We start from the raw sequence: 24810 nt of genomic DNA on the forward strand, positions 1-24810 counted from the left end.
ACGAAAAAATGATGGGCAATGATAATAATTGTGATAATAAGAAAGGATCAAATATTTGGATTTTTTCTAATAGATAAGAAAGACTGCTATTTGAAAAATTTGCTAAAATATAATTGAAATTCGGAAGATGAGCGTGTTAAATACGTACGAAATATTAAACCTTCGACTCCTATTCAGTAAAGTCTATGCCTTCACTCATTTTTGAGCTTTTCCCGCATTCCAAAGTACACCTGGTGGCTGCAACAGTACGATTTTGTCCTCTTACATTTACCTCATTATTTGTTTTAAATTCATAGAGTTAAAGTTAACTTTGTAATAACCGCTGGGGCTAGTACAAGTATTCTATTATGATTACATACTCTGTCTTAAAACAACTATAAACTGTCTTAATGCAGCAATTTTCATTTTTAAGGAACTTAAAAATGAAAAACTTATTCTTTGTGGCTTGAAAAGTTTTCGAAATATATATGGTTTGAATACTTTTTAATTCGAGTAATTTTTTGGTAACTGCAACATCTCAAAATTTTCTTCTTGCGTAATCAATTTTTATTGTGTTTTTTTATTAAATAAAGATTGCAAAAAATGATTTTTATAATTGAAACTGCTTGTTCTCTTTGCAGTCTCTAAATTATACTTGTCCTTCGGTTATTGTGCCTGTTTCAAAATTTTAGACTGTAACATTCACAGTTTCATTAAACAATTATCTTTAAAAATTTTAGTATTTAAAAAATTTTTTGAAAAATAAAGCCTGTATGTGGCACTCCTCAATATTTTATAATTTGAAAACTAAAAACTTCAATCAAATTATCATGAACTGGCGAAATTTAAAATTTTAATTTATGCCAACGTAAACACATGGTAATTGCTAAGTCAAATTTTATTAGTTATCATTTTGCTGTCAAAATAAATATTTTTCTTGTTCTAGAATGATTGGTGTAATTGATTCAGCTAATTAACAAGCTACTACAGTTCTTTTTTTTTTTGATTTATATCATAAGTCAACTTAAATTATATTTTGATTTGTTGGCAAGAAAAATATTACAATCTTTACAATTAAAAAATATAATAATAAAACAATAGGATATAATTTTAGCATTTATTGAAACAAAAACTAAAATTTGTTGTTATTCAACAATTTTTAAGTATAAAAAAAATAAAATGAGAATTTCAAAATTTCCAACATAAATTGCCATAAAATAAAGGACTAAATTATATGCCGCTGCTTATAAAAAAAAAATTCAACTGTGAGGAATAACGTAAATATAAAAAAAAAAAGTTGGGATTTTTGCCAGTCCTCTGGTGTTTCGGTGTAGTAAAATTTTTTTTTTATTTTCCTCTATTTTTTAAATCATATTTCATATCGCTGTTCATTTTATCCTGTTGCATCCTGTTGTTGATTATTTAATTCTTTTTTAAATGAAAAAGAAATTTTATTTTGTTTTGTTTGTTTTGTTTTTTTGTTTTCTTTTCTTTATAGAGATGAAAAAGAATTGTCGTAAAGCTAGTGTAAAAGGAATTGTCCTTTGCAAATAATGTTTATAGCAGAGTAAAACGTTAAGAGTAAATGACAAAAAAAAAAAAAAAACAAAAACTGTTAACAATTTTGAGATTCTTTTCATAAATCTTTTTACATTTTTTTTTATATATCCTGGCTGTATACAGGAAGAGAATGTTGAAAGCGTATATACATACAAAATAAGCACGTGAATCAAGGATTAAAATAATTTTATTGAAATATTCTGTTTTCCATCTTTTATTCTAAATGTTTTTCATATTTATAAATCCTCTGTAGACCCTCCATTTTCAATTCTGTTTCGTTTCAAATTATTGCATATATTTTGGCAGAATACCAAAAAAAAGGAATTTTTTTTTCTTTTTATTTTTTTTTTAGTTTACATAATTTATTATTATTATTTACCGTCTATTTTATTTAAGTTTAAAACATTATTTATTATTTGAATAAAATGCAAAAAAAGAAAAAATATTTTTTTAATATTTCATTTTTTTTCCATAAATTTTTAATAAGAAAACATTTAAGTGCTTTGAATTCAAAAAATGTGGTTGAATTTTTTTCTCTTTTTCGTTGTTTTGTTCTTCATTTTTAGTTGCCTAATTTTATTTAATAAAATCGTTAAGAGGGCAATCCTTTAAGTTTTTCAATTTTTTTTCTCTTTTTGAAAACAGTTTGATTTAATTTTCGGTTTTTATTTAATTTTGAATTTTCCTTTAAGAAAAATCCGAAAATTTTCTTTTATTTTATTTGTTATGTTTTTTTGGAAATTTGAAATTTTTTTAATATTTTTCTTATTTTGTTTTAAATTTTTTTAGTTTTATAATATAAAAATATTGCAAATGTTTTATATATGATAAATTTAAGCTTGATTCAAAAAATAAGAACAGAATATTAATAAAAAGTATAGCCATAAAAATGGCAGTAATGACCAAAGAACAGTAATCTTCTTGTTTTGTAATCTGAATCAAAAACTAAGTAAAGTTGGCACAAGCCATAGCTCTTTTCCCTCCAACAAGTGAAAATACTGCTTTAAAAAGCAATTAATTACAATTAAAATTTGAATATTAATTACAATGAGTTTAAACTACTTTCGTTCAAATACCACAATATTTCAATGATTGCATGCATTTGGGATGAGGAATGTATGTAATCTTTGAAATAAAATAAAATAAAAAAATTTAAAGAGGCATTAACATAAAACTCGAATTCAAGTTCATTTAGCTTTCTACATTCAAGGGTAGAGAAGTTTTTTAAAGGGGTTTCATGGATTGGCGCACAGAAAGGGAGAGTGAAACTAATAAGCACTTTTAAAATGATCACAAAAAATAAACAAGAAATTTTTTAAAATTTCTGCAATCAAATACAATTTTGAGTCAATTTTAGATATAAATTTAGTTTATGATAGGTTTCCATAAAATAAAACACTAATTTGAAATATTCATTCTGTAAAATGTGCTTGAGTGACCTAAAATTGTAGGTGATAAGGGAAAAGGATTCTAAACAATATTAGAAACTGGGTTTATACTGTCGGTCAAATTTTATTTTTGCAAAAATTTTTTTAGCTGGGTCGTTATTTTTCATAAACAATTTCCAACAGCATTAAAAATATTTTAATGAATAAATTTCGTTTTGTTCTTATTTTATTCCAAGAAATAAAAATTTTAATTATATATTTTCTTTAAATGTACCCACTTTCCAAATTTTCCTAAACGCTTGCATTAAGCATTTTACATTTTCGTCACTTCAAATTTAAGATTAAGATTAGTGGTATAAAAATATTCCCTGTAATATTATTTTTTTAATTTCCAAACGAGTATCTCCTTAAGAATGAAAATAATTCATTCTTCTTATTTTTTAATTATTGATATAAAAAATATTTAAATCAAAATAATAATTTATTGAATATATTGCAAAAATACATTAATATAGGAAATACATATACGATTATTTTATAATACTAAAATAATCTATTCTTAATATTAATTTAATTTTGTATACTTTGAATGGAATTATAGAGAATTTTAAGTATATATATTTTGTTTGAGTGGAATATTTAATAAAATTTTACATAAATATTACATTTATAAGTGCATCAAAATGTTTCCGTAGAGGATAAATGAATATAACATCCTTGAATATTTTAAATAGTAAAATTCATTTCATACATAAATGAAATCTAATGAAATTTATATTAGAGAAACACATTATTTTATTTAATAAATTTATGATTTTAGAATAGTCATGCAACTTTTTAATAATTTATTTATAATAATAATTTTTAGAACAAAAAATAACAAGTTGTATACACAGTTAAATCTGTATTGTATTTCAAAATTTAATTCACACAGAATAAAATCAAAAAAATATTTTTTATATCAGAAATTAAAAAATAATTTAATATTTTAAAATTTAATTCTATTTAAATGAATTTATTAATTTTAACTTAATTTGTCATATTTCTGAGTTATATTTTTTAATTTGCATCTTAATTCAATCGAAATATTATGCAAGTTTATATGTGTAAGTTTGATACTCCAAACAATCCTTATTTATAAACTTAAGTGATTAGTAAACAATTATCTGAAAACTTTGAAATTATAAAAGAAAAAAATTTTACTTATTTTAATTTTAAAATATTGTCGCAAAACTTACATTAAAAGTGTTTTTCTGAAAGAAAAATAACCAACATCATAAGATGTTCCCTAAAAGTATGCAATTTTCATTAGACGTGGTAAAATACTTAAATTTCTTATAAAAACTTAACAAATTTATAAATGCTGCTATGAAAAAGAAGAGGAGAAAATGGTTACCCACCTTTGATATGCTCATATAAGGCACTGGCGAACTCCACTCAGAGATTTCTAGGGTTTTACTTTTTCGGGCGCGCTACGTACTTAACGAATGTGAACGTAATGGATTTCAACCGGTTTTTGAGGAGCTTGGGCTGGTTCGAATGAGGTACAGGGAAGGATACATCCAGCAGTACTACAACGAGCCTAAGTGGCCTATGTTTACCCTTCTGGGGGACCCCGACACACTAACTTAATCTAACCTATATTATAATGAAACTTCAAATAACCATACTATTAATTATAATAATAATAACAAATATAATTAGTTTTATATAGTTAAACTCCTTCAATATTTAATTTCAAGTGTGGAAGGATTTGCTAAAATATTAAAAATATTATGTTGATTTATTACTAATTATTTGTCAGAATAGAAAATATTCTACATTATACCGGAAATTTATATTTATTATGAAAAAAAAAACAATTTAAATTGCTATCTAAATAGTATGAATAATATTGAAATTCACCACTGTTAATAAATTGTAATTAAGATTATTTTAATTTTGCATTTTAAACATGCAATTTTCAAAAAATTCTCAGATTCCATGGCAAAATTATTAAAATGGTTCATAAATTAACCACATACAAATGTGAGTTAAATTTATATGTGAAACTTGTTTAAACTGAAAAAAAAAATAAAATTCTTTTGTATTTCTTTAATCTCTACAAAATATTCGGATGCTGTGCCATTCTTTTTTACCGACCGTATTGTGTAAACAATAGGTAGGTTATGTGATGGCAACAAATTTTGCATATCGAGTTTTCGGTGGGAACGTACTTCTCCATAGTAGGGAAGTGTAAATAAACTATTTTTAGCAACCTGTCGGTCTGTCGGTCTGTCGGTCTGTCGGTCTGTCGGTCTGTCGGTCTGTCCGTCTGTCGGTCTGTGTGTGCACGCGTGTATCTCAAGTTCGGCTGAACCGATTTTGATGAAATTTTATATGTAAGTTTATTTCCACCATGGCACGGATCGATCAACTTTTGGTATATATCAGGCCTCGGGAACTGCACTTTTTAGCGGGCCTGTTTTACATTTTTGAGCATATTTAAGAACATATTCAACCGATTTACTTGAAATTTTATATATAAGCTCAGCTCGACCGGCGATGAAACCTCCTAATTTTTGGAAGAAATCAGGCGTCAGCAACTGGACGTTCACTACGGGCCAAATATACATTTTTGTGTATATAAAGAGAAATAATCAACCGATTTCATTGAAATTTAATATTTGAATTCCTTGTATTAAAACAATGAACATGTAAATTTTTTAGAAAGATCATGGCTCGAAAACTGATCTGCGGGCCGATTTTACATTTTTCACCATATCTACGGAACGAATTGATGCAGTTTCTTGAAATTTGATATTTGAGTTCTGGTTGTTACCGAAACTAACTGGCGAGCATTTCAGGGAATTCGGGTAGCACAAAGCGAAACTCTACTAAGAGCCAAATTTACATTTTTCTGGGTATGTTAACTATAAGCTTACTAATGTCCTAGAAATTGGAAAGAAGTATTTAACAGACATTTTTATAATATTCTGTAACACTTTCACTTAACTAGACAATAATCATTGCGGTCGGTTATGTGCTGACCACATCAGATTTTTTTTATGCTTCTTTAAAAAAAAGGAAAGAAATAAATTTCATTGTTAACATTAATTCAGAATTGTTAATTTTCCTTTTTGTGTACTGGTTTTTATTATAAGAAAATTTCATTATTTCAAAAGTTAAAATTTTATAATGCAAGTGTAGTTTTATTTTAAAGACAAAAAATAAAAAATATAAAATTCAAAAATTAAATAACCTCAAAAGAATTAATTTCAAAAAAAAAAAGAGAATTTTCATTTTAAATTCTTCAGAAGGTAAGAAAAGAAATAAAAAGTAAAAAAAAAAAATTCTTTTTCTGTTATACCGGAGAAATAAGAACAACAATAAAATACATTTTACATACACACATAATACATACATATTTATATTTTTATGTTTTCTGTTTTTTTCTTCAAAAGTCCTTAAAATGTGTACTTATATTATAATTCTTGTGAATAATCTGAAGAAGAAGCATATTAAATTAAAAATAAAAATATAAAAAAATAAAAAAAAAATTTAAGAATATGAAGAGAAAAAAACTAAAAATATAAGGTAATTTTTGATACCTTTACTTACCTTGTACTAAATAAAAAATTCTCTCATCTTTATCCTTATTTTTTATATTTTTTTTTTAACTATTTTATCTGTAGATTTTCAAAAAATTTATGTAAGAATATATGTAATTTAAAAAAATATACATAATTACATTTTGAGATATAACAGTAAACGTTACAGTTTTCGAACAATTTTGCAATAATTTTTGCATTTAAATTTTCATTACAATATAAATTTTATTAATGTCAGCTACATTGTGTAAAATACTTATGCAATATTGTAACTGAAAATCTAAAAATATAAATTGCATATTATGCAGTTGCAATTCAAGATAGGCTCGATTTTCAAAAGTGATATGATTATTTTCCTTATCATTTTGAGATATCATAATTAAACAGTATATACAGAATAATTCCTCTTAATTATGAGATACTTGTCAAAGAATTCTAGTAGTCCACACCTTTTTGTTATAAGACATATGATATTATAATAGAGAAATTAAACAAGTCAATGCTATTTACCATTCTAGAACTTAATTTTCTTAACATAATTCATAATTCTGTTCATTATACTACCACTAAGTTAAGAAATATAGCCTAACGCGTATTAAGCATAACTACAAAATTCTGCACAAAGGAAATTTAATTCTCAAATTGAATTAAAACAAAAAATCATTTATTGAGATAATTGAGTAAATAATTGAACATATTGTACCTGCCAACAATTTATTAAGATTCCCTTCTATTCCTTGGTTCCGTAAAGACTTTGTCACTTCATAATGACTTCTTAATTAATTGCAATTACCATAATTTGAAGAAATATTTTGAAATATAGTTATAAGAGAAGCAAAAAAATTTTTTTGTCCACAATATTTTGTAATAAAATATAAATGGCATTTTTAATGAATTCTACTGTTTGTTCTTCATATTATTTTTATAAATTTAAACTTATACTATCTCTAGACAAGTACAGATACATACATAAACAATAAATAAGTATAGCATTTAATCCTAGTGGAATTTAAAATATTTTTACTGTTTTTTATATTTTTGTATGTAATTTTCTTTATATGTGTATAACTTCAGCCATTATATGAAAGGCAAAGAATGTAAGTTAAAATCACGTGAATCAAGGATGCGTGAATATTGATATTTTGTTGTCTTTTATTGTTTTTTTTTTTTGTTTGTGGCTCTTTGAGCGTTTTACATATGTATGGGGGCGTTTTGTTAGTATGTATAATTTAATGTATTCTATAATTTAGAAAAAAATTTTTGTATACCAATTTATTTTATATTTTTTTCATATTTTATTTCTTTACTGTAAGCTATTTTGGTTGTTCATATTGTATATTTTCATATGAAAGATAAACTCTTTTTGATCCTTGTATCAGAATAAAATTCATGATTTTATATAGATATGTATATGTATATATTATTTGAATTTTTATGAAAAATATTATTAAATATTATTATGCTTATTTATACTTACAAACATTTATGCATATCGAACATGGATTTCAAGTAATAAGAATATTTTTGAAGTAATATTTTATTAAATATATTATTATAATTTCAAAATGTAAGCAAGAATATGCAAAAATATGACATTTTTCATTTTGAGAAACTGATTTTCAAATGTTGTTTTAAAAGAACTAAAAGTGGCTTGTTAGAATTAGTTCTAATTTATAATTTTAATGCTTTCATTGCCATTCCAATTTGTGAGCTGTATATAGAATTTTTCAATAAAATTGAGTTTAGTTTAATTATATTATGCGGTTTTGTATTGAGGGTAGCTCTTATAAATTATATTCAAGTTAATATCCTAATCTTTTAATATATAAATCCAAATTAATTAAATTTTTAAATTCAATAATAATTATGTAATTAACTTTTATGATAAATAAAATAATTTTAAAATAATTTAGAAATCAAAATATGTTAATTAATTAATTCACATTTTTTTAAAATATTTTCAGGGTGAATGCACGGCGTCTATTGTAAATAGGGTGCAAGAAGGTCCCGGTCCACCAAAGTGTCCCCAATCGTGTAGTAGTATTTCTATTGATAATAATTATAATGAAGATACTAAATTAAGTAATAAAAATACAAAAACTAATAATAATAATAACGTTGTCATAAATAGTCATATGAAATTAAATAATTTAAATTATATTAACCAAAATTACAAAATTAGTAATATTGATAGTGAAAATAATAATAACAATAATAATAATAATAATAATAACAATAAAATGATGGGTAATGAACACCAACAATTTCAACAACAACAGCAGCAAAACCAACAACAATTACATAAAAAACAACAGAAAAATAATAATAATAATTATAATGAAGAGGAAGAAGAAGACCAACAACAACATCAAGAAAGGTATAAAAGATCAAATAATAATGAAAATAATAATTATGAATCATCGAATATTGATATAAATGATAATAATAATATGTATTATGATGATTATAAAGAAGATGAATATTCAAGAATAGAATTTTATCAAGATCAAGATAAAAGAGATTATAATGATGAAAATAATAATAGTAATAATAATAATAATAATAATTATAATCAGCAACAACAGCAACAACATTCACAGTGCCTTGATTATTTGGGCGATGGCGATGAATTTAAGCCTGAAAAACTATGCGAAAAATCACATAATGAATTAGTTCATTTATTACGTTCAATACGTTTAAGGACATGTTGTGAACGTGATTTATTTAGTGCATTACATACAATTGCATTAAATAAAACATTATCAAATCGTAATGAATGTATTGATTTATTAACATCATTATTAGAATTGGATAATTTAGCATCACGTATAGTATGTGAATTTACAGAAATATTACAGCGTTATGATTGCCGACAAGTATTTTCATTAATACATCATTGTGAAGATTGCAAGGTAAGTTAATTATATAATAAATTTTTAATTTTTAAAATTTAATTCAAATATAATAATAATTACAATATCTTTTAAATAATTAATATTTACATTTACCTTATAAATTATCATAATTTTAAGCCTCTACCAAATTTACACCTTAAGTTCAGTTTTACTCGCTTAAGACTGCATTAAGGATAACAGAAATTCGATAATTTTAAAAATATATGGAATCTACAATTATTATTTTTTAATGTCTACTTTTGTAAACATTAGTAGTAATATGTAAATATAGTTAGAACATTATTATTTTACTAAATATAACAACTGGTATATCATTAATAATTTAGTAATGCCATGCCATAATAGAAGAAATACCGATTTAATTTATATAATAAATGTTGCTAAGACATCTAATTTAAAGCTACCAGCAATTGTGGCAGCCTTAGATGTCTCAGTATAAAATTTAAAAAGTAATAAGAAATATGAACGTTTTTACATCACATGTGCCAAATACCCAAAATACGAATAATTGAAATTATATGAATATTTTTCTTTAATTTGTGTTTTAAAATTTAAATATTCCTTATAACATAAAATAATAATGAGGTCTTTCATTTTCTTCACATAAATACCGTAAAGACTATTTGGGTTACCTTTCTTTACTTACTCAATAACTTATTTGTTGGTCGTATTGAAAGTTTAAGGAAGAAAATTCATAGCTACTTGCTATGGATCCTTCTTGCGAATTTTATAAAATTATAAAAATATTTCAAATTCATAAGTCGTTCTTTGTGTTGGAAAAAGGAAAAGTTTTTAATTAAAAAATACAAACTTGAGTTGTTTAAAAAGTGAACTAAACCGCAACATAATTCTTTATTTGTTATAATTATATTACGAATGTTTACAAAATATTAAAAATAAAACTAAATAGGGTGTTTCACTCTTTGTTTTTAAAATATTTAAGAATTTCAGATATTTGGCCCATTGATTTTAATTTAGGAATTTTTTATATTTGAAATGGAACAAGGAAAGGAAAAAATTGAGCATCGCTTTGCACTGATTATTTGTAAAATTTTTATGTACAAAATAAAATTCGGAATTGAATATTTTAATTTTTCCTTTAGTATTAGAAGAGAATCAGTAATAATGAGAGTAACATATCAGTTTTTTTAATAATCATTTAGAGCAATCAATTTGTACACAGTCTGCTATTTACTGCCTCAAAATGTCTGTCCATAAATAAATTACTAATATTATAACAGTTTCAATAATTTATTATTACTGCAATTATTTTAAATAATTATTTTGCTCATAAAGCGAGAAACACCTTGTAAACAATGTTGCAAATACAATTTACTTAATTTTAACTTTTTAAGTTAAAAATATCGTTTTAGAAAACCAATGTTAAAGTAACCTCCATAAAATGTTAATTAAAAATAAACAGGAAATTTTTTTTTTAAATATTTATTTTTTAACTTATTTGAAAGCATTGCTTATTAGTAAGGGTTTTTTTTGGAATTTAACAAATACAATGTTTGTTAAGGGCTGTATTGATTAAATATTATAAAAATAGATTAGAAATACAATTTTCCAGTGTGTGAGCTAGTTTTGAAGAAAAAAAATTTTAAGAGAATGAACGGATTATAAAAAAAAATATAAATATTTGATTTATTTCTAGTGCATTGTAAATTTGCCTAAGAAAAAAAATAATTCTATTAAATTTTAAAAATTTCAAAAAAATAAAAGAATTTAGTTTGTATTAACTTAAAAATAAAATTTAACACAAGCCTCCAAACAATAGATTTCAAACCGGTTTCGATTAACGTTCATCAATTTAGATTAATTTAGTCTCGATTTCGTTAGTTGAATAAATTATTCTTAAATTTCGAAATATCTGCGAAAAATTTAAATTGTAAAATTTAAGTAAAGTTTAACAAATTCAAATTCTACTTTTTCATATTATAAACAAAGGGTAAATTTTGGAAATCAGGGCTTGATTTAAGGAAAGAGATGAACTTCAATTAAAATTTTCCTAAAAGCAGTTGCATCACAGAGCAACTTCAATTTGGAATTAATTTTAGCATCTTATTTATAAAATTGAGTCGGTTTGAAATTTTTAATTCAGAAATTTATTTATCATGCTTATTTCCCTTGAATTTTCTTCCATTTTACCTACCGTTAATATTCCCCCATATCATTTGCATATTTTTTTTTTCATTCTCCCTTATTTTTTGCTATGTTAAATTTAATTTTTTCCTATTTTTTTTTTCGTTTTTTTTTTGGTTTTTATTTTTCCCGCAAAAACTCATGTTTTTTTCCGCTTCAAAAACCACAAAAAAGGACTTTTAACTTTATAAAAGTGAAATATTTATAAATAAATATTTTCAGAGCATCATGGAACTATCAAAGTAATGCAAACACGCAAAAAACAGAAAACAAAAAAAAAACATTTATAAAAATTTTTACTGCAAATAATAAATAGGAATATGAGAAAAACAATAGGAAAAATGTTAATTTATAAATTGGTAAAAATTTAATTCTCTTTAAAAAGAAAAAAACAAACTCGGAGAGAAAATCAAATTTAGTTAGAATAGAGTACAAGGTATCCAGATTTTAAGAGAAAACCCATATTTGTAACAATCATATTAGAGAGGAATCCAAGTCGTGTAAGATTTTAGGGGATATTTGTTAAAAGCAAATAGAAAATTTCTTCTTATTTGAACAAGAAAATGTGAAATCATCCTTTCAACAAGTTTTTAGAAAATATTCAAATAAATTTAAGATAAACAAAATAGAAACATAAGAAATTTTGATAAATTAGAAAGCAGCTCACCTACCAACTTAATCCTTGATTTATTACAGAATCTAAAACATTAAAGAAATTCCAAAAATTGGCACTGTTTTTTGTGTAACTTACTCTTGAAGTGGAATCGAAGGACTGTACTTTTAAAACATATATTCTTATATTTATGTTTTTCGGCAAATATAGTAATATCTTTTTCGTATTATGTTTATTCGAGTTATGTTCGAGTATTCGTATTCGTTTATTCGTATTATGTTTTATACAAAGTTTTACTACAGATCTTTGAGTGTATTCGTTACCAACTATATTAATCACATGTTTCTGAACATAATTAAATTATTATGAACAATTCTAACATTTCTAATCAAAAAGCATACATTTTCGATTATAAAAAAATTAAAAGAAAAAGAAAAATTCTCGATAATCTGTCTCAATTACAAATAATTTTATGTGATTGAGCAGTTGTCAGGGTAATTAGTAAAATCGCTCCATCGCTATATGAGGAATATGGATCCTTATGAATTTATGTTATGGGACAAAATGTTTTATTATTTACACATCTTACTTTCATGTACAATATTTTTGGCTAGTTTAACACTTTTCATCAATTTTTTTTTTTTACAAGAATGATGGGCCGCATGTTGTCTATGGGTCGCACTTCACCTACTGCTGGTGTACGGTATTCTTAATGGATAGAATAAATTTTGTAATAACTAATAGTTACAAATTAATTTATGAATCATATTTATTACATTATAGTTAACTGAAAAATTTTGCAAACACTTTACTCTATTTTTTGAAACTAAATTATTGTCAGAAAAATTTCGTACTACTATTTGTAGTATTTAAAATTAGAAGTATTTAAATATAAAAAGCTATTTCCAAAATTTATTTGGAATTTGATTTATATCAGGGGACTATTTCTAGTTACTGATTAAATAACGATGAATAAAATTGTAATCCTAATCAAAATTAAATTTTAATGCAAGAATTTGTGTAAAATAAAAATTTCCCTTAAAATTAAATTAATTTTCATAGTTAAAGATTACCTCTGATAGCTACAGAATATTTAAACAAAAACCATTTAATTCAATTTCATTTCGATTTTCACAAAGTCATTTTCAAACCATTTCAACTGAGCAGAACACATACATTATGTAATTTTTATGAATAATGGCAAATGCCGATTCAAATTGAAATTCCCATTAATGACGTAAAAAAAAAATATAAAGAACAGTAAAATAGTAAGTAATTTTTTATACTATAAAAATATTTTTTTCATTTTTATTTTCATTCTGCTAAAATATTCATTATTTTGCTGGAGAAAAAGTAATCACACAACTTTTCTAATAATTTTTTTGCAAACTTTTCTTTCTGTATTTTAAATATTAGGTAATAATTATTATTTTTTTTATAAAAATTGGAAAAAGTAATAAAAATGAAAAAAAAAACAACGAGAACTTAAATGTAAAATTAAATAAAAACAAAAAAATAAAATGCTGACGTCTCTTCATTGAAGATTATAACATTAACAATGAAAAATTTCAATGGTTATGACCTAACAATGGCTGTTGGGTAATATTAAACAAAAGATTTTTTCTTCCTTTTTTTTCGAAATATTCAAAAAAACAAAAAGCATTTTTATAAAACTTTTATCGAGTGCATTATGAAAATATTTTTTTCGCGTAATATAAAACTAATTTTTAAAGGACTTATTTAATTTACTCCAACTCTAGGATATCAAAATTTAAATTATCAATATTTGTCAGATTCTTAAAATCATTCTTAAAAAGATTTTTAAAATTATTTGGAACGAGTTTGAAGAGCTCGTGCGTAATGTAAAATTTTCATGTAACGTTTCATAACAATAAGATACCTGCCTTATTGTTATACCTTAAAAACTGCAGTTATTTTAGGAAAACACCAAAATAGAAAAAAAATTCATTGTATAAATAGTTGTAATATCTAAATTAGGTACTATTCTGTCACCCCATCATCTTTCCAGTTACTATCTATAATAAAAATTCATTATGTCCAATAAAGCCAAAGTTACAGTCTACATTTATTAAAGTCAGACAAAAAAAAAATTCACTTTATAGAGCCTCGTAACTCTTAACCGGTTTAGATAGACGCCTATTATGAATGCCTACTATGAAACAATGTTTTTTCTTTACAAACGAAAATTTACACGCTGATATACATACTGTATTCATCAATATTCGGAAATACTCTGCAGTATGAAGCAAGTAAAGTTTTTTTTTTACAAAACTGATTTATAGCTCTGCAACGTTGTTTGCAACGTGCTTGAAACAAAAAATGAAAATGATGCTTGCAACGTTGTTTAAAACAAAACATTGCATGAATTGGTAATAAGAAGTACTGTATATTCCAGTTATTAGTTATTTAAATATTTATAACTTTTTAAGTGATAAATTGAAAATCTGAAAACCAAAATAAAAAATCCAAAAATTGCATCTTATGTGACTAATACCAACCCCACAATGCCTATGACATAAAATAAATGCTCTTATAAACGTTGCAATAATTTTATAATATATTTTTATATCACCAGACTCTAATCATGTGTTCATTGAATCTTCTATGGTATTTATTCATATATTTATATTTTATATATGAAATATAAAAACTTTTACGTATTTTATAAACGAATTTTTTAATCTTATTGCAATAATTATTATGCAAAATCAAAAGGATAATATAAAAGCAAAAAGTGATATTGATGAAGATGATGATAATGATGATAAAATTGTGCAACAACCTATTTGTTGCATTGCATAATTTTTATATGCATTTTACACTTTATATATATATGAGACAATATTTCACCACTAATTATTGTTTCGCTTTTTTTAATCTTATAATAAAAGAAAGAACAAAGCAATATTCAACAATATTTTCTATATTAATTTTTTTCAGATTAAAGTGAAAATATTTTTTATAAAAACAATTTAATAAGGACACTATTCATATTTGTGTATAAAAATAGTGTTGAATATAGGCTTTAGTGTTGAATATTCTTTTAAATTATTTTATTAAACCATATGGGGAGAAAAGCCATGAGTAGAGAAAAGATGGTCCTAAATGAATTTATGCAAAATAAAAAATATTTCTCACCCTTCTTAGTTTTTGAAATTATTTTAGCCAGGGATTTTTTTTTCTCTCTCATATTAAATTATTCAAATTATGTAGATATTATTTATTTGCTTTAAGCTACCAATTTGGGAAAATAAAAGAGAAATTAAAATTTTTTATTTATGATAAAATAATTTAATAATTACAATTACACACACTTTATCTTAAATTTAATTTTGAATTTATTGCTGAAACAATACGAAAATAAATCTCATGTAAAATAAATTATGCACAATAATAATTATTAATAAATAAATTTTGATTGAATATTAAAAATATTGTAATGAAATTTTAAACTAAAAATATAAAATTTTTAATTAATTTTCAATTTTTATTGTAATTGTGGTTTTATCTGTATTATAAAGGAGAAATTATTGATTAATTGAAATTATAGACTATTTTAAAATAATTTTATCCTCTCAGAAAAAGATCTTTTTGCTAAGAAATTAATTATATGAAAGAAAAGAATTTTATTTAAATGTGCCGTAACTAATATTAGAAGAGAAGGTTGCTTAAAAAGTAATTGTAGCTTTTAAACTGTAAATGAATTGACTTTTTTGTATTAAAAATTTTGTTATACGAGAGTAGAGGCCTACAAATTCAGATAAATAGAAAAAAAAACTGGCTCATTTAGGTTTATTTCCACATAAAAATATTAACAGAATATTTGAGTATCTCGCTCTTTCATCTCACTTTTTATCCATTTCGTTTTTATCCGTTTTAACCGCTCTCGCTTTTTTATTGGAATTATACGTTTTTCTGATGGGTATTTCATTTGTTCAATATGATTACTCATTTTTTGAATTGGATTTCTTGTATTTTGTTCTCAAATTATTGACTAAGCTTTGCATATTCTAAAACTAAGAAAATAAATTTTGTATACATTTTAGAAAACAACGAGATACAAAGTACATTATACAAGTATATGACAGTTACTCACTTTCTTATCATCTGGCGAGTAAAATAGCAAGATACACGACTAGGTTCTGAAATTTTTGTTTGAATTAGTTGCGTTTGCTTAACTTACTAGTCTAATATAGCTAGAAAAGGGAAGCAAAATAAAAGGAAACAAGACTTCTTTTGAAACTCAAGACAAAATTCTAAATACATTTTATGTATAGAAAAAAGCATCAGTCTTAAAATCATATATTGATGGCCCCGAATTGTCTAAAACTCTTCTATTTGCGATTTTGTAAGTTTTAGAAATACTGACACTTCTCACTTTTTGACATATACGTACATATCCATGTATATGTAATAGCTAATAATTGTGATATTCAAACTTCATCTCCTATAAATTCTGTAACTTGAAATTATTGTTATATACAAGAAAATTAAATGAAATATTTACAACTATCCGTGTTAATTGCATGAACCACAATTTTAAATAAAATTCAAATTCATTTATATATATTAATTAAAAAATTTTACTTTAAATATAAATAAATAATAACAATTATTATAATATACAAACCATATTATAAAAATAATATATAAATTTATTATGACATAAAATATGATATACACTTTATTTATGATAAATTGATGATGATGATGATGATGATATAAAGTATAAAATATTACAAAAACAACATATTATAATTCTTATTATGAAATTAATTTGTCATTAGTAAAATAAATAAATATTAGAGAAACAAAGATCATATTATAATTATTATTGTAAAATTATTGTTATATACATATTATATAAAAGAAGAAAATACGAAAAGATATGAAATTATTGAAAAATATTTTCAAGGTTTTTTAGCACATTTTTAACAAATATAGAAAAAAATGCTTTTCTTTGACAGTTTGATTCTGTCCATCTCTCTGATAAGACTTCCAAATTGTTCTTGATCAAAATCTGTTATATTTTGGTTATAAATAATTTTGTCCTGTGAGTAATTATAAAATAGACGTTGAAATTAAGCGTAACAATTATACCTTGCTTTTTGTAACATAGAAAGATTATGTTATATTAGACGGTAAATTATAGAAGCCTGTAATTTTAACAGTTTCTAAATATTTGGCAACTCTCTCCAAATTTTGACAAAACTTCGAATTTTCGATAACTCTTATGTATTCGTAGCTCTTAGTTTTATTAAATTCCTATAACAGCAAAGAAGTATTAACAAACTGTTAAATTTAATTAACAAACTGTATATTGCCGTCAAAATATTTTTATTTTCAATTTATGTTCGCTCCCTAAAAGTATGCAAATATGAAGAGAATTATGTAAGAACATTATTGTAATTGTTGTTTTTATTAAATTAAAACATAAATTATATAATAAATTATTTAAGAGAAATGTGCTACTTTACAAACCTATTGATCTTAATTTATTTTCCTTTCTCCTATTCATCATGTAATAATGTTTAACCACAAATAATCAATTAAAAATCCTCTTAAACCCTCTTAACCTTAATAAAATTTTATTATATTAGTAGGTATATATAATATTATTATTATACATATAATATACATGTATATAATATCGACTTTATACTACATATAGTACATTATATTTTGTGTGTGTGCTGTGTAATATAAATAATAATATTATTAAAAGTCTAATATTATGCAGATAGAATGAAATTTTAAAATATTATGTTATAGCTATATATGTGTATATATATTACTTTAATATAATATACATTTTATATTTTTATACAGATGATATATAGAAAGAATTTTTCAATTCACAGAATTTGTTTTTATAAAATATTGCACATTAATTTTTTTTTTTTACAAAAATTTTTACTTTGTTTTTCAAATAAACTTGATATACGGTACTAATGTATGTATATATCTATAAACATACGATGTTATTTGGTATACTAAATTTATATAATTATGTAACAGTACATATAACATGTAGATTTGTATTATATTTCTACATAATATTATCAAAAATAATATTATATATCACTTGAAATATTTCCAATATCAAAATAGTATGTAACACCTATATGTAATTTTTACTGTATTATTATAAATATAAAGGAGCAGAATTACAAATTCTGTAAAAGTCATTAATATATTGATGGAAATTATTTCATTGGACTCTTGAAAAAAAAAAATACAAGATTTTCTTAACAATACATGTACAATTTATATTGTACATAAATACATATAATATTTATTGTGTATTTATATGTGTATATGGCATTACTTTCGTTTTTGTAAGTTTTATTTATGCGATATTTACAATAACAATATGGATAAAAATCATAATTGTATACCCTTATCATTATCATAATCATCATCAATATTGTATTTTTCATTATTATTATTTTTATTATCAATATCAATATTAATATAAAAATACATATATATGTATGTATATATGTATATGACTATAATTATTATCAACATCTTTTGGCTCTTGATCCTTGCCTGATACAGTTGTCAACAATTTCAATTTTTCTGTTATTATTCTTTTCCTTTTTGTGTTTTTTTTTATTATTATTCTGTTATTGTTTTTGTTTTCTTTGTTAATTTTTTTTTTCTGAATATATATATGTATGAGTAAATGTTTGTGCATATAAATAAAAAACAAAATTATGATGCAAAAAAAAAATTATAATAAAATTTTTTTTTTTCCGTTTTTTTGTTGTTTTGTGTACGTAATATAAAATAAAGGTATAAGTAGATTCTCGATAATTAAAAGTAATGAATTCGAAAAATGTTCGAAAACGGATTTTTAGGCAATAAATATGTAAAATTTATATGTAAGGCCTAAATTAGAAGAAGAATTTTTGTTTTCAAAAGTAATGTTTTTCGAAAAACAATTTTCCAAATATACTCTCAGTCATAGAATTGCTGAGGCGAGTCAAACGAAAATGAAGTATAAGGGCACAATTTAGTTTTTCTAGAAGGGCTGCATTGTTTCCTACTGTTATACTTTTAGTTTTATTGATATTTAAAAACTCGTTATTTCGTAACTGACTCTCTCATGATCATAAAAAATTTATAGGGCATTTCCTGATGTCCCACAAAGCGTTAATTCGGTATATAGACTAGTGTTAGTATACAAACAAGAAAAAATTAATTACCCCTTTAATTAAAGATTAAAAAAGTTTTAAATAGTATATACGTGGTCTTAAAAGCAAAAATACGTTCGACGGAGTTAAAACAAGTAAAAACGTTTCAGTTGCTCTAAACCTCGACAATCCAAGTACAAAAACTCGTTTTCCAAATATTTAAAATTAGCTTTCATGGTTGTATGGAAAACATTCCGCAAAAACTTCACAGATATGGCTGACCTATATAATTGAATCCATGACTGCCGAATCTCATGAATCTATCTTTATTATTTTTCCGAATTATAATATATAAAATTATAAAATAATAATATATAAATAATATATAAAATATATAAAATTAGTTATGAAGTTATACCCGTATGGCAGCTACCGGAACTCATTCTCTGAATTGGTCGAATTACAACAGGGTGGTCCGTCGTTGAAACAAAAGAAACAACACTGATACTTACTTTCAAAATTTGGTTTACGAATTTGAAAATTAGCTAGATTCTACTGTGGATAATCACACTTTACGAATATATTACATAATATACATACATATGAGAATAAATATATAAAAATATCACAAATAATAATAATATGTATAATGTATTTACAATAAATAATGTATATACGCCAGAACAAAGTGTACCTTTTAAAAAAAAATTATTTTTTCAAAAGTATATTCTATACACAATACGTATGTATGTAAGAATTTGACTATATGTATATATAAGTCTATGTTGTATATGGACTATATGGTATACAAAATTTTCTCATATTGTGTTTATTTTATACATACTATCATTAATACAGTGTGTGTAAACCTTATAAATAATATTTTATATTCAAATATGATATATGTTTGCACATCACAATATTTATTATGTATTATATTGTACTACAAATATTATAGAATATAAATATAACAATTATACCTAGTAAGGAAAAGGCAACATTTTTCAATCAATAAAGGAAAAAAAATATTCTGCCATACGTATAATATAATGGATCTATTGTTATACATATTTGGAATAAAATGTGTTATATTGTTGAAATATAAATACATAATGTATGTAACATATAAAGTTGTATAAATATGTATATGTATGTATATATGTATATAAAATATAAGTTATTATTTTTATAAAATTTTTTATTATACGTATATGAAAATGTAGCTATGTATGTTATACGCTTGTATATATTTGGAAATAGAAAAATACAATTTTGATATCGCATACAGAACAGAGTGTTACGTAACATATGTATAACAAATATGTATTAGGAAATTATTTATGCTACTTATTTCATTTCAGAGGGTAGGATTTCTAACAATATGGTATTAATAGAATTTTTTTCTACATATACCATATTATATGCTAAAGTATTTTGGAATATGGTTTTCTTAGCAATTTTCCAAAAAATTTTTGAAAAAAATTGTTTATTAGTTGCATTCTGCCCACCCGTCCGTACCTCTGTCAGTGTGTCTGTTTACGAATCTTCTACACCCTTGAAGATAGATAGCTGAAATTTTATACGTACATAGATCTTTACTAGAAACTAATTTTGTAGAACAAAATTTTCACCAATCTCCACCCCATACCCCCCCCCCCCCCCCCCCAAATCCTAAAAATGCCATTTTTCAACTACGTATTGTATTGAAAACTAATATTGAAAGAGGATCTTTTTTTGTTAAAATATAAACTTTTTGATCAAAAATAACTCTAGCACTGATCAAATTCGTGGAAATGCCTCAAATGGAAAAAGGAAAAGGTCTTCTTTTGAATCAAATGATCATACATAACTCAATTTAGTAATTTAATTGTTCTAATAATATTTGCAAATGTGTGTACTCCCAACTCTAAAACAAATATTTGCAAATGCTCCCAACTCTAAAACATTGTAATTGAATAGATTTCCGATATAAAAAAATGCATCTAAAAATTTGATATTTTGTGCATTTGTTAGGATTTTAAAATTAACAAGAAAAATATTTATAAGACACGAATTAGAAAAATATTGTAACTGAACAAGGACAAAAAAAAATAAAAAAATTTAATATTAAAAGGAAACAGAAGATTTATACGTTTTTACCGACCGTATTGTGTAAACAATAGGTAGGTTATGTGATGGCAACAAATTTTGCATATCGAGTTTTCGGTGGAAACGTACTTCTCCATAGTAGGGAAGTGTAAATAAACTATTTTTAGCAACCTGTCGGTCTGTCGGTCTGTCGGTCTGTCCGTCTGTCGGTCTGTGTGTGCACGCGTGTATCTCAAGTTCGGCTGAACCCATTTTGATGAAATTTTATATATAAGTTTGTTTTCACCATGGCACGGATCGATCAACTTTTGGTATATATCAGGCCTCGGGAACTGCACTTTTTAGCGGGCCTGTTTTACATTTTTGAACATTTTGAAGCAAATATTCAACCGATTTACTTGAAATTTTATATATAAGCTCAACTCGACCGTCCGCAAAAATTCGTATGTTTTGGAAGAAATCAGGCATCGGCAACTAGACGTTTACTACGGGCCAAATATACATTTTTGTATATATAAAGAGAAATAATCAACCGATTTCATTGAAATTTAATATATGAACTCCTCGTATTAAACAATGAACACATAAATTTTTTGGAAAGATCAGGGCTCGAGAACTGATTTGCGGGCCGATTTTACATTTTTCACCATATCCACAGAACAAATTGATGGAATTTCTTGAAATTTGATATTTGAGTTCTGGTTGTTACCGAAACTAACTGGCGAGCATTTCAGGGAATTCGGGTAGCACAAAGCGAAACTCTACTAAGAGCCAAATTTACATTTTTCTAAGTATGTTAACTATAAGCTTAATAATGGCCTAAAAAGTGGAAAGAAGTATTTAACAGACATTTTTATAATATTCTGTAACATTTCATTTAACTAGACAATACACAATGCGGTCGGTTATGTGCTGACCACATCAGATTTTTTATTTTGTTTTTGTTTTATTCTCGAAACTTCAATACAAAAAAAAATGTCGTACACAAAATATGTTTTTGTAAGGTCGCATGTTGTATAATTAAAGTTACACCTTTTTGTCTACATTTACCTATATTTAAACTTTTTATGTAAATGCTCTTTTAGATTATGTAAGTGGTGTGCTTTCACTCTAAGGTAGTTTGCTTTATGACTTTGTTCTTCGTATATATATATGTATGTATATATAACATTTTAATTAAAAATGATCGATCTTAGTCCTTAAATTTGATTAAGATATTCAATTTTTTCATATACTTTCAAAACATATAATATAAGTGTATGTCTAACACATATCCAAGAGTGTATTGTGTTCCTATATCCGAAAACAGTATTGTAGCTCAGTGCTATAAAGAATTATAAATGAAAAAATAATTGCAGTGGACAAATCAAATTTTAGAAGGGGTTAAAATGAGGTTCCTTTGAAATTATTTGTTTTCTTTCTTCTTTATGGATCTATAATTTTTCATGTGTTTCCTTAAATTTAGAAAAAAAAAAATAAGTAAAACAAAAAATAAATTAAAATAAACGAAAAACATTTTGAGGAAATAACAATTTATTTTATTATCCTTACTGTCTAGAATACTTATTGAAATATTTTTTATTGTCTCTTGATGAAAATTTATAGACACAAACACACACTTACACATATGCAGATGTTTGTTAGTCGGCTTGAACATAATATTATTATCAAAGTGTGTATGTGTACAATGAATGCATTCATTTAAATGATTTCCTGAAAATAAAAGATTGTATAAAAATTGAAAAGCAAAAAAAAAACAAAACGGAAAATGGAAAATTTTTCCAGTCTGTTCGTTTTATTCGAATGAAAAATATTTATTTCTTTAAGATTTGATTTAGTTTTTATATAATAAGTTCATATTATGTATAACATATTTTTAAATCTAATTTAAAATTTATTTCTAATTCTCATTTCCGATATATTTGTTTTGTTAGAATTAATTTTTACACAAGATAGCTATACTAGAACAATAATGCTATACAATTGTTAAAAATTTCATAAATCAAGGAAATTTATAATAAAATGCTATAAGTTTGGAAAACTGGTTCTTATTTAAACTGAAATTTTAATTTTTCCTATTTAAAAGAGAATAAGATTGCGATAACACAAAATGCGTATATTTGACTTAAGGTATACTTAAGGTAAGTCAAATTTAATTCTAGTAAATTTTCTGACTTAATTTTGTTTAAACTTGAAGAAAATTCATTTTGAACTCTTTTTTTTTCAAAATAAATTCTTAAAAATTAGAGAGTAAGATATTAAATTTATTAGTAAATTTAATTACAAAATTTGTAAGTTGACTATTATGTATAATTAGCAGTCAGTAATAGATAAAAAAACGATATGTGTACTGTAAAAAATTGCAGCAAATAAAATTATTTTTGTGGTTAATTGCACTGATGGCATGAAATATATTTTATGTACTAATTTCACATATTATATATAGGGTGATTCTGAAAGTTATATAACAACTTATCATACCAAAGGTCAGAAGATTGGAAATGGGTAAAACTATTGTTTCGGACTGGGTGTCAAATCTCAAGTGTTTCCGAGTTTCAGGGATTTTAACTAATTTTCACGAAATTTTTACTTATTCAAAGGTTTTTGGATTATAACTTCCATTCTGAAAAAGATAGGAACCTGACTCTGTATTTTATGTACCTTTGGAATATCAAGCATTAGAACTTTAAAGAAAATAAAATTTTTCCCCTTATTTTTTTCAGTTTTTTCTAATCAGGTAATTTCGTAAGAAATTTTTTTATTTTACCCGGCTGCTTAAGCTTTAATTGAAGTTCTCGAACATTAAAAAAATTTTTATGTTACAGAAGATGTAGCACAAAAACCATTTCTATGTCAAGATGTTAAAGACCCTTAAAAGTTTGCTATGTCAAAATTGTTAAATTTAACAAATAATAACAAAATTGAAACGAAATTTTATACAAACTTTTTAATTGAAAAACAAAAATTGATTTTAAAAAATTTTTGAAAAGAAAAACTAGAATTTTGTATTACGAAAACCAAAAAAAAATCTAGTAATCAAAAAATTTTTTTCGAAACTTTTCTTGGTAAAGAAAATTGATAGGTTTTTTATTTTTGCCAATTTTTTTAAGAAATGGTACCTATATGGTTTAAAATTTTTAAATGCATTTTTCTCAGATTGGGTGCAATTCAAAAATTTGAAAAAAATATTTTCGAAAACTAGACACCATTTGGCATCTCAAGATATTAAAATTGCCCAGCTGGAGCGAATTTTTAAAGGCCTCCCATATAAATTTTGACATTTTTATTTTAATAGAAAAAAAATTTTCTTAATAGGAAAATTTAATTTTTTTTGAACAAAATGAAATTTTTAAATAAACTAATTAATAATTA

At 23.9% G+C, this 24810-nt stretch overlaps 1 protein-coding gene across 1 annotated transcript in view; it reads left to right on the forward strand.

Annotated features, from left to right (window-relative positions):
- LOC129611059 (protein kinase 4-like) overlaps window positions 1–24810 on the forward strand; it is a 97541-nt gene that overhangs the window by 44547 nt on the left and 28184 nt on the right. The window contains exon 2 of the mRNA XM_055523983.1: window positions 8482–9429. Within this exon, the coding sequence (XP_055379958.1) occupies window positions 8482–9429 (948 nt within the window). The remainder of the gene's footprint in view (window positions 1–8481; window positions 9430–24810) is intronic.

Source organism: Condylostylus longicornis, unplaced genomic scaffold (genome assembly GCF_029603195.1).
Source record: "Condylostylus longicornis isolate FDR11 unplaced genomic scaffold, ASM2960319v2 ptg000048l, whole genome shotgun sequence".
NCBI lineage: Eukaryota > Metazoa > Arthropoda > Insecta > Diptera > Dolichopodidae > Condylostylus > Condylostylus longicornis.